The sequence below is a fragment of the Mastigoproctus giganteus genome, chromosome 7 (genome assembly GCF_048544385.1).
Source record: "Mastigoproctus giganteus isolate SK-2022 chromosome 7, ASM4854438v1, whole genome shotgun sequence".
Classification (NCBI taxonomy): domain Eukaryota; kingdom Metazoa; phylum Arthropoda; class Arachnida; order Uropygi; family Thelyphonidae; genus Mastigoproctus; species Mastigoproctus giganteus.
The window spans coordinates 77,613,196-77,625,318 of NC_143581.1; the positions used below are offsets into that span (position 1 = coordinate 77,613,196).

At 38.0% G+C, this 12,123-nt stretch overlaps 1 protein-coding gene across 1 annotated transcript in view; it reads left to right on the forward strand.

The window, feature by feature from the left end:
- Positions 1-12,123, forward strand: part of l(2)k05819 (transmembrane protein 94-like protein l(2)k05819) — an 809,128-nt gene that overhangs the window by 540,106 nt on the left and 256,899 nt on the right. Inside the window, exon 19 of the mRNA XM_090377739.1 lies at positions 8,570-8,640. Within this exon, the coding sequence (XP_090233865.1) occupies positions 8,570-8,640 (71 nt within the window). The remainder of the gene's footprint in view (positions 1-8,569; positions 8,641-12,123) is intronic.

A 12,123-nucleotide genomic window follows, 5' to 3' on the forward strand; every position in this document is an offset into this window, starting at 1 on the left:
GAGTTTGAACAGGCTAAGAGTAGAAAACTTGCTTCTTGCCCTAATGGTAGCCGAGCATTCTGGTCTCTTGCCAAAGCTATTGGCCGCAGCTTTTGCCCATCTCTGCTCCCACCTCTGTCCAAACCAGATGGCTCTGTTGTCACTTCAGCCAAGGATAAAGCTGACCTGCTAGCATCCCATTTTTCTTCCAGCTCATGTATTAATGATCTTGGTAAAACACCTCCCACCATTCCCAACACGCTCCATTCAATGCCTCATGTGGTCTTCTGTCAAAAGGATGTCAAAGGATTTTGACGAATCTTGATGCTAAGAAAGCTCCAGGTCCCGATGGTATTTCTCCATTTGTTCTCAAAACCTGTGCTCCTGAACTTACTCCTATTCTTTGCCGCCTTTTCTCACTTTCTTATTCCAAAGGTGTTTTTCCTTCTGTTGGAAATTTGCTTATATCCAGCCAGTTCCTAAAAAGGGTGACAAATCCCTCCCATCCAATTATCGTCCCATTGCAATTACTTCTACTCTTTCTAAGTAATGGAAAAATCAATTAACTGCCAACTCTTAAACTACCTAGAAACCTTCCATCTGATCAACGATCACCAGAATGGATTCCGTCAGTGTTGATCCACTGGTGATATTCTGGCTTACTTTACCTATTTATTGACTAATTCAATGGAAAGGTTCGTTGAAACATCAATAGTTGCTCTTGACATCTCAAAGGCTTTCGATCTTGTTTGGCATAAAAGTCTTCTAAACAAGCTTCCATCTTATGGTTTGCCAACTGTTTTTAGTAATTGGTTATCCAGTTTTCTCTCTGATCATTCACTGAGGGTGATGGTAGATGGCTCTCTGTCTTCTTACTTTTACACAAATGCCAGTGTCCCCCAAGGTTCAGTTCTTTCCCCCACTGTTTTCCTCTTGTATATTAATGACCTTCTTCCATTGACTGGAAATCCTATCCATAGTTTTGCCGATGATAGCACGTTGCAGTCCACTTTCCATTTTGAGAAACCTTTTTCTGCTCAATTAGTTTCAACCTCTCGAAAATCTGCTACCAATTCCTTAAATGCCAATCTTCAGGTAATTCTCCAGTAGGGCAAAGACAACTTAGTTGATTTCAACCCTTCTAAAACTCAGCCTTGTCTTATATATCGCAAAAAAGGATTCTTCTGCTCCTATGCTTATTTTTAGTGACACTCCAATTTCTAGGCAAAATGATATGTCTCTTTTGGGGATTACCCTGACTTCTAATCTCTCTTGGCACAAGCACATTACAAATATTGATTCCCCTGCATCTAAAAAACTTGGTTTTCTCTTTCGCTCTTGGCGTTACTTTTCTTCGAAACAGCTGCTCACTCTGTATAAATCGCAAATCCGCCCTGCCATGGAATATTGTTCCCACATCTGGGGTGGTGCCCCCAAAACCTCTCTCAGGCTTCTTGATTCCATTCAGAAGAGGGCAGTTAGGTTAATTAATGATTCATCTCTAACAGAGTCTCTCCACTCACTTTCTCATGGACGTACTGTTTCTACTGCATACCTCTTCTACAGATACTTCCCTGGGCACTGTTCTTCTGAATTGGCTTCTATAATTCCTGCTCTCTCTTTCAAAACAGTCCGAACACGTGCCGCCACCAGCCAACATCCATTTACTGTCCAACTTCAAACTCACAGAACCAACTTTTCATCATTTATTTATTCAACTGCCGTTTTCTGGATCAACCTTCCTGCATACGTATTTCCTAAAAATTACAATCTACAGAAGTTCAAGTCCAATGTCAACAAATATCTTCTTTCGTCTTCTCAACCTCCAACCCAAGCACGGTACTAAGTGCTATAGGTTCTAATACCTCTCGTATTTGGGGTTCACATAAAAAAAAAAAAAAAAAAGCATGGAATGGTTAGTGCTGAATGATCCATTCCACAGTGACCATTTTCCTATTATTATTTTACAAAAACTCAGAGCCAAAACAAGGCTAATTAGGAATAAAGCAAAACATGACTCCTGAATTAATTTTGCATCAACTAATAACAAAAATACTGACATTCGAATTATATGAAAAAAAAATACAAGCGCTCAATGGGAAATTTCTACCTCTGCAATCTCCTATAATACAATGGAATGGGCAGGATCTATCCTCCACAACTGATATTGCAAATGCTTTAGTAGAATTTTTTATAACATTTCTGCCTCCTCTTCTTATGTGACCTCCTTTCAATGCATTAAACTGATGAAGAAAGTCATAAATTGAATTTTTAAATTAGACTCTCACTTCCATATAACCAGCCCTTTACTATAACTGAGCTCAAAGAATCTTTGAGCAAATCTCCAAATAGTGAAGCAGGACCAGATGGCAATTCACTACAGTATGCTGAAGCATCTATGTGAAGCTGATCTCTATATATTATTACTCTTTTATAACCGAATCTTCTCAGAAATTATATATATCCTCTCTCTCTCTCATGGCATCATTCCTATATTTGTGCTATTCCAAAACCAGGTAAAGATCCTTCTCTAGTTCAGAATTACAGACCAATATCATTGACAAACTGTTTGGGCAAAATCTTTGAAAGGTGGTGCATAAAGGGCTCACCTGTTTTATAGACTCCCAAAACCTTTCTGATCACCAATATGGCTTTCTTAAACACAGATCTACCCTAGATTTGCTAGTCAAAATTGAATCCAATGTACATAATGCTTTTGTCATGAGGCAACATCTAGTGATAGTGAGCCTAGATATTCAGAAAGCATTTAATACCACTTGTGCATGGTATTATTAAAGATATACATCAGTTGGGGCTGAGCGCTTATCTAGCTCAAATCATCCAGAACTTTTTAAGTTTATGCACTTTTCAAATCCGATATCAAAATGTGCCGTTGGCATCTCACATTCAAGAAGAGGATATCCCACAGGGTTCCATACTGAGTGCTACCCTATTTTCAATTTGGGTCAACAACATATTGGAAGAACTTCCAAAAACCATTCAAATATACATGTATGCAAAAGACTTCACCATATCCTGCCATTCACAAAGTATGAATACTGTTGAAAGACAGTCACAAATTGCTCTTGCCAAAATAGAATCATGGACGTTATGTAATGGATACCATCTTAGCTGAGCAGAAATCCACCACTACTCACTTCTGCAAATTACATTCACTTCATGCTGATCCTGAGCTAAAGAACAATAACATTTCAATTCCTCTTGTTCATGCTGTTCGTGTTCTTGTCCTGGTACTGGATAAGAAACTGAACTTTCAAGCACATGTGGCCTATCTTCGAACTATCTGTTTGAAGAAATTGAATATCCTCCGGTGTGTGTCATCCATGTCATGGGGTACTGATCAACATATCTTAATCCATCTTTATAGAGCTCTCATCAGATCTCACTTGGACTATGGCTCTCCAGTGTACGACTGCAAGAAAAAGTACTTTAGAGCGATTGAACATGATTCAGCACAGTGCTCTGACAGTTCAGAGCACTGTTCTCCCCTATTCAGAGTCTTTACATTGAAACTCACAAATCTTCCTTACATCTCCGGAGGATAACATTACTTTTGATGTATGCTGCAAAAAACCGCAGTTTTCCCTCTCACCCCAGTTGGAAATGTCTGTACAATACCAATTGGAAGTCATTTTACAATAGAAAACCAAATGAAAACCAACCTGCTGCACTTAGACGTAAAGAATGGACCCAAACATGAAATATGGAAATTCCCAATATATATCAGGACATGACACTGCCCGATCCACCTTGAACAAATATCCCTGCAATTTACGATGACTATTAGCATTAGCATTACTAGGGCATATGATCCAAAAAAGCAAGCTTATATAGCATCAACCAAAAAAAAAAACCCACTCTTAACATGTCACCTATCCATTCACTCCAAATGTTTGTCCAGTTCTGCCTAGAATTTATTTAAGTTGCCAACCTCAACTACGACAGATGGAAGTTTGTTCCAACTATCAACCACCCACTGGCAAAAGGCGAATTTCCACACGTTTATTCTACAATTGTCGTTCCTCAATTTGAATTTATGCCCCCCCCCCCTCTTGTGAGTAAGCTGAGGAAGAGGAAGAATCCCATTAGCATTGAGCTTGCTCAATCCATTCAAGGCCTTATACACCTTAATCAGATCACCTCGCAGGTTCCTGGTCTCCAGAAGCTGCAATTTGCAGAACTTAAGTCTTTCTTGGTAACACCAACCTTTTGTTCCGCTCACCAGTCTCGTTGCCCTTCTCTGTACTTGTTCCAGCAGGTCTACATCCTTCTTAAAATGAGGCCTCCAGACCTGAGGACTGAGGGTGTGGCCTGATCATTGCCTTATAACAACCTTTATCCCTGCTAGCAAAATTCCTGTATATCATTGACAAGACACCATGAGATACTCCTGCAGCCTTTTTTGCACTGTTCAGAAAACTTCATATTTGACTGCACAATTACCTCCAGGTCTTTTTCATTCTCCACCCCCTGTGAGTGTAGTACCACCCAGATTATACGGTACTGTGGGGTTACTGCTACCCATATGCAGTACTTTGCATTTGTCAATGTTAAACTTCAGTTGCCACCTTAGCCAGGTGGGTAAAGTGCCTGTCTGGCAACCCAAAGGTCCCGGGTTCGAATCCCGCCTCGGGAGGTGCATTATGGCCACAGAAGCTGATGCGCCAACAATTAACAAAAAAAAAAAAAAAAAAAAAAAAAGTTGCCACCTCTTAGCCCATCTGCTCAACTTTTCCAGATCATTACTCTTGTTAACAACCCTGCCAAATTTCATATTGTCTGCAAACTTAGACATCAACCCTGATATACCTTCATCAATATCATTGATAAATACCGAAAACAGCAATGGGGCCCAACACCAAACTCTGCCGGACTCCACTAATAACATTAGTCCATGAAGAGTGGTGTCCATTGATAACCACTCTTTGTCTTCTCCCACTCAACCATCCTTTTATCCATTCTAGCAACTTGCTCTTAATGCCATGCTGCTCCAATTTATACTGTAGTCTTCCATGTCCCACGGTATCCAAACCTTTCCTAAAATCCAAGTATATGATATCAAAATTATTCTTCGCATCCCATTCCTTTGTCATCACATCGTACTATCCAATGAAATTTGTCAGACAAGACTTTCCCTTAACAAACCCATGCTTTGACTGAACTATAACTGCAGTCTTTTCTAGATGATCCTGCAACGCTTCCTTAACCAGTGACTCCATTATTTTCCCTGGAACAGAAATCAAACTAACAGGCCTGTAATTACTTGTGTCATCCTTTGATTTCCCCTTTGTGAATTGGGGACACATTTGCACATCTCCAGTCCATGGGGACCTCCCCAGAGTCCAAGGAAGTTTCCATAATTATGGCTAAGGGTTTGCTTCCTTTGCTGCCACCTTTAATATAACTGAATAGATCCCATCCATCCCAGGTGCCTTTCTTGTGTTTATCTTCAACAATTTCTCCTCCACTTTGCTCTAAGTTATTACAAAACCACTGTGTATGGCAGTAGCCACAGCTGCCAACATCTTTTGTGTAATTGTTAACAGCATCATCTGTGGATTGATTATTTATAATATGATCATCTCTGGCAAAGTATGCAAAGAAAAACAAAAAACAGTTCTTTACTTATGTAAACTCTAGAAGGAAGGGGATGAATCAGATTGGTCCACTTGATATTGATGGTTCAACTGTTGATGCTCCTGCTCAAGTAGCCAACAAACTAAATGAATATTTTCCCTTTACATTCACACATGAGGAGTTATTCAGGAAGGGGAATGCCAGATGTGAATTAAACTCTGCCAGCGAGCTAGATGATTTTGTAATAACTGAGAGCAGAGTGTAGGATAAATTATTGAAGATAAACATAAGAAAGGCACCAGGGGTGGATGGGATCTATCCAGTTATATTAAAGGAGGCAGAAAGGAAGTAAGCAAACCCTTAACCATAATTATGAGAGCTTCCTTGGCCTCAGGTGAGGAATCCATGGACTGGAGATGTGCAAATGTGACCCCAATTCACAAAGGAGGATCAAAGGGTGACATAAGTAATTACAGACCTGTTAGGTTAACTTCTGTTCTAGTGAAATTAATGGAGACACTGGTTAAAGAAACGCTGCAGGATCGTCTAGACAAGACTTCAGTTTTAGATTGGACACAGCATGGGTTTGTTAAGGGGAAGTCTTGTCTGACCAATTTGATTGGATACTATGGTGTGGTCACAAAGGAACTGGATGCAAAAAATAATTTGATATCATATACTTGGATCTTAGAAAGGCTTTTGATACTGTTGCGCATGGAAGACTGCTGTACAAATTGGAGCAATGTGGCATTGGAGGCAAATTGCTGCTATGGATAAAGGGCTGGTTGAGGGGGAGAAGACAGAGAGTGGTAATCAATGGACACTGCTCATCGTGGACTAATGATATTAGTGGAGTCCCCCAGGGTTCAGTATTGGGTCCATTGTTGTTTTTTGTATTTATTAATGATATTGATGATAGTATATCAGGCTTAATGTCTAAGTTTGCAGATGATATGAAGGTCAGCAGGTTTGTTAATGACACTAACGACAGTATGCTGCTGCAACAGGATCTAGAAAAGTTGAAATGATGGGCTGAGAGGTGGCAACTGAAGTTTAACATTGACAAATGTAAAGTGCTGCATATGGGAAGCAGTAATCCTAGAGTAATGTATCAACTGTGTGATACTACACTGACCGTGGTGGAGAATGAAAAGGACCTGGGGTAATTGTGCAGGTGGATATGAAGTTTTCTGAGCAGTGCAGACAGTTTGCAAGCATAGCTAATGGTCCTAAAAACCAAATAACAAACAAACAAACTTTGGCATCCATGTATATCCAACCATGATATTTGCATTCAACCTCCCCTGGTACCACATCTCCATGTCTTTAATGTCTTGTGAAACCTCTCACCCTGTTCTCCATTAACACTTCCTAGATTTTTTGAAGTAGTCAATTTGGAAGTGTAAAAAATGTACTTTGACACTCATGTTGCAGTCCAGCTTCTTGAAATTGGCCAACATATTTTAAACTATATTCTTGTAGTCTGGATCCTTGTTGTTCCCTAAGTTCTCAACAACAAACCTGAAACTAATCCTTGTGCCTGTTTTTCTCTTTTATTCAAAATCTCGGTCCCTCAGCAGTTTGCGAATTTGAGGTCCAACAAAAATACCTTATTTAGCTTCCCTTGGGTGATCGATGGCAATTTTGTACAAAGGTAGTTAAAGCAATGACCATCCTGAGGTAAAGCTTTCCAAGGATGGAAAGAGGACAGTTTTGGGGTCTACCAGTGGTTTATGATCTATGTTCTTCGATCCAAGCAACAAACTGCCCCTCTTGATCAGTCCTTGGCATCCCATGGCGTACTCCTTGCCAGACTATCCCACTCACAAAAAACAAGGCATTTTTAGCCTGATTGCTGTCCAAGTAACATGCCTATCACTTTAAAGACAAGAAAGTAGCCACATCTGGCTAGCAATGAGAAAAACATCCCATGTGCTAGAAGATTTTTTGACATGTCTAGAACCAAGGAGTTGTGCATTAAGTTCATGCAGTGAAAACAGTTGAGGGCTGTACGCAATATCTCCAGGTATGTAGACTTCAGCTTCACTTTCAGCACTCTGTGCTGCTACATTCTCCAATATAAGTGGACGACATGGAATCAGTAGGTTATCTCCATGTGAGACTGGTCTAATGGCAGATGCAATATTAGGATACACAATGCCCTTCTTACTCCTTGCATTGTATCCCTCTACATTAACTAAGGAAAAGTAACAGTCATCGGAGCAATTTGTAGGCTTCCTCAAAATCGTGGAAATTGCAAATGGCATAGCCTTCTTTTTAACATTTTTCTACAATCTCAATGCTTCATCAGGTTCCGCAACTTTATGTGGAGCCCATTATTTATCTTGATCACCGAGTTTCACTCCAGAATATGCACAATACCCGTTTTTACAAATTCTGTAATATCTTATCTTTGTTTGAGGACTACATAAGTTCTACAAATATAACAAAATAAGTTTAGATTCTTCAAACACTTGTGCGATGACATTTTACCTACTTTTCAGAACAAGTTTGACACTATAATCTCAAAAATAAATTGAACTCACACTGAGAAACACTACTGCATAAATTATTCTCAAGGTTAAGAAACAAATGACTGAAGACGTATGAAGATTTAAATATGCCGCAAGCATTTGACTTAATCAATTCTTTTAAACCATTAAATAAAAACAAAAAAAAAAAAGAATTAGAAGAATGTGATGATATAATTATAAGACTTGAGTCAACAAAAATTTGTCATTTACAATAATGTTATGCCTTATTGCTAATGCAGAAAATTTCTGCTGCTGCTGCTAGGTTATAAAAAAAGAAAACAGTACTTAAACTTTACTTAAGAATGTCTGGTATTCCAGTAAATTACAATACTTTTTGTTACATTATTATAGATTGCCCTTTTACTTTTGTTTCTTATTTTTATTTTTATTTTTTTTATTTATTTATTTATTTTTTTGAGTGAGAGGGAGAGCGATCTGAATTATTATTTCCCTTACAGGTATTTTCTGAGAAAATGGGTCTTGAATCTGGTTGGAATTGTCACATTTCGTTGCTTCATGAGCGAAGCAGGTAAAAATTATGATTTTTTTTTAATTTTCACATTTGTGTTTCTAGGAGAGAAAAATTTGCAAAAAATTTCTACTGACTACACATTCCTTTGGAAATGTTCAGAAATGTATCCTACAAAAAGAAACCTAAAATTCCCTTTATTCATATCATCATTTTCACAGAATCAACGTAGTTTTATGTTATAGTTTTAGTATTTTATACAGTGAAACTTCTCCTAACGGACACCTCTCGTTAACGGACATCTCTCTACAACGGACATTTTCAAATTCCCCAACTCACCTCTATTGGTTTTAACGTGTTTGCAGCTAGACAGCAAACTGTCCGCTAGACAGTTTGCTGTCTAGCGGACATTCTCTGTAACGGACGCGGATAGGCAATCTGCACTGTTTCATTTAGATTAGCACTTAATTTGATCTCCCCATAATGGACAGTGGGCGAGCTTATGGCCCTTTTTCTAGGAACGTTTCTTCCACATATTGCCTCAATCGTGTGTTTATTTTCTATTTCCGATTCTCTGAATTTTATCAAGGTTTACGTCGCGGTTCTAAACCCTTTTTCAAGAATTTTAAGGCACGTGTAAAACTTCTAATGAATTCGATGTGTGCAGGGGCGGGAATATGGTCGGCCTTTCGTCTTTTCAGTTTCAGTTTTCAGTTTTGTTCAGTGTGGTGTGAAGTGCACAGTGTCTTCTCGTAAACATTTAACTTTAAAAGATAAAGTCAAACTCATTAATGCGTATAATCGGCAAAAAAATAGTGTTCACAATCTCGCTGCAGAATTCAAAATCGGGAAGACGCAGGTAAGCGACATCCTAAAGAAAAAAAAATGAACTGCTCAAACAATTTTGGCAACACGGAAATGATCAGGTTCAAAAATCATTCCCGAAAACTGTTGGACTTCAAATTGACAATGTTACGTATGAGTGGTTTTGTTGTGAAAATGCTAAAAAAATTCCCATTAATGGGCCTATTATTAGGGAAAAGGCTTTGGAGGTTGCGAAATCTATGGGAGTAAATGAGTTCAAAGCTTCTGTGGGATGGCTAGACAAAAAAAGTTCAAAACTTGGCATAAAATTTCTTGGAAAACCGTAAGTGGTGAAGGTGGATCTGTTGATACTGGGGTTGTAACAGAGTGGACTGTCCAATTGGAAGATTTATGTGGTGATTTTGAAGCTAAGGATATTTACAACTGTGACGAAACAGGGTTGTTTTTTTAAAGCTCTTCCTGAAAAAACAATGAGTCTAAAAAACGAAAAGTGCCAGGGCGGAAAAATTTCTAAGGAATGCTTGACTGTACTATTGTGTACAAATATTCTGGGAGACTTTGAACAACCTCTTGTTATAGGAAAAGCACAAAATCCTCGTTGTTTCAAGGGCATAAAGTTGAATCTTTTGAATGTTGACTGGAAGTCTAATAAAAAAGCGTGGATGACACGAGATATCATGAACGAATGGATAAGTCACTTTAACCAAAACATGATTCGTCAAAACAGAAAAATTATTCTTTTCATGGATAATGCTGCATCTCACCCGCACGTTGAATTGTCCAACATTCAAATCGTTTTTCTGCCACCAAACACATCTGCAGAGTGTCAGCTTTTGGATCAAGGAATAATAAAAAATTTTAAACTTCACTACAGAAAACTAGTTTTAAGACATCTCATTGCAAACATGAACAATGTAACATGTGCGAGTGACCTTGCAAAGAAACTCAGCAGCATCCTAGATGCAATTCAGTGGATTTCCTCTTCAGTAAACGCAATTAGAAAACAAACTGTCGTGAACTGTTTTGTAAAGTCTGGCTTCTCAAACACAAAAATTGAAGTTGTAAACGCAATGTGGAGCACCAAGAAGAACAAGAACTTCAACATCTATTGATAATGTACGATACTTCCGCTACAAGTGACCCTGGCTACAAAGATATAGGCTCGAACCTCACTACAGAAGATGGTGCTCTAGATATCAACGATATTTTTCAAGAAGTTCCTCATGAGGATGAAGAAATGGAAGGAGGTCATTCTGTCGAAGAACATATTAACGACGAACCACCAATGAAAATAGAAGAAGTGGTCATACAAATCAATCGTTTAAAAATGTTTTTCACTGCTGAAGAAGATACTGAAGGACTTTCGATGGTTTCTTCACTCCAAACAAATGTTGAAAACAAAATTATCTGCCAGAAGAAGGTGCAGAAGAAAATAAGTGATTACTGTATGTATTTTTCTTAAGATAAAGTCATAATATGCATAGCACAATTGTATGTATATAATTTAATTTAATTTTACATTAAACGTTTAATGATTTTTCTTTCTTTCCTTTTTTTTTTTCTCCCTCAGACTTCTTGTTAACGGACACTTCTCTCTAACGGACACATTTTCGTTCCCCATGGCTGTCCGTTAAAGGGAAGTTTCACTGTATTAGGGAACATACTGGTAGATATGCTGCTTTTAATTAGTATTGTCTATTGCTGGAGTATTTAAAATATTTAATATAACTTATAAAATTGTTAACTACATGAAATGATTGTGTTAGAATTAATTATTGTACTTATATTGATGACTTTAATGGGCAAGGGGAGAAATGCTAGAAAGTACAGTTTTTGTTTTCTGAAAATGGTGTCTAATAGAAGTAGAAGAAATCGCCTTTAAAAAAAAAATTTTATAGTATTCACCATTAACAATACCATCCCCAAACCGTCTTGTGCATTGGTCACTTTACTGAATCAATGCAAGTAGCTTCACATATGAAATTATGACACTTGGACGCATAAATTAATCATATAATATTAATGGTAGCTTTATGTTTGGCCTAGACCATCTAGTCTATAGAGTTCATTAGATTGCCAACTCTAATGATGAATCATCATAGGATTCCATTAGATGCTCAACTGTTAAATAGCATGTTCTTTAGACTGAGTTAAGTATTTGGTTAATGCCTAATCCATAAATACTTTGATTTGCTCCTTATGGAGCTGATACACATTTGAGCTGCTTACTACATGGCTTTTTCAGAGAATTCTTTTGTTATATAGTTTTTTATAAATTCATTTAGGGAGAGGGGTTACAACAACCCGGTATATTATTACAGAGTGCTTTACAAAAGTACAAGCTACCTCAAAATAAAAAATGCACAGTATATCGCAGAACCAAAATTCTGTGATTGCTGTCGACCCAAGTCCACATAAAAATGATCATAACATTATTTTCCTCCTGTGTAGCTTTTCAGTCTGTGCAGTTTGCATGATGATCACGAGGGTTAAACTTTTTAAAAGTACTAATCTGCGTCATCTGGAGCAGTCAGCTGCCCAGCACAATGCTTGAGTCCGTGCATCAGCAGCAGACAACACAATGACATCTTCTGTAACAGAGATCCTTGCTCCCACAAAAAGTAGCTATCCTGACAATTGAGTTAGTGACTCTATTGTCAGGGAAGTGGAAAATATATTGTGCAATAAAGGACAGGTTAAATGATGAAATGAAATTTC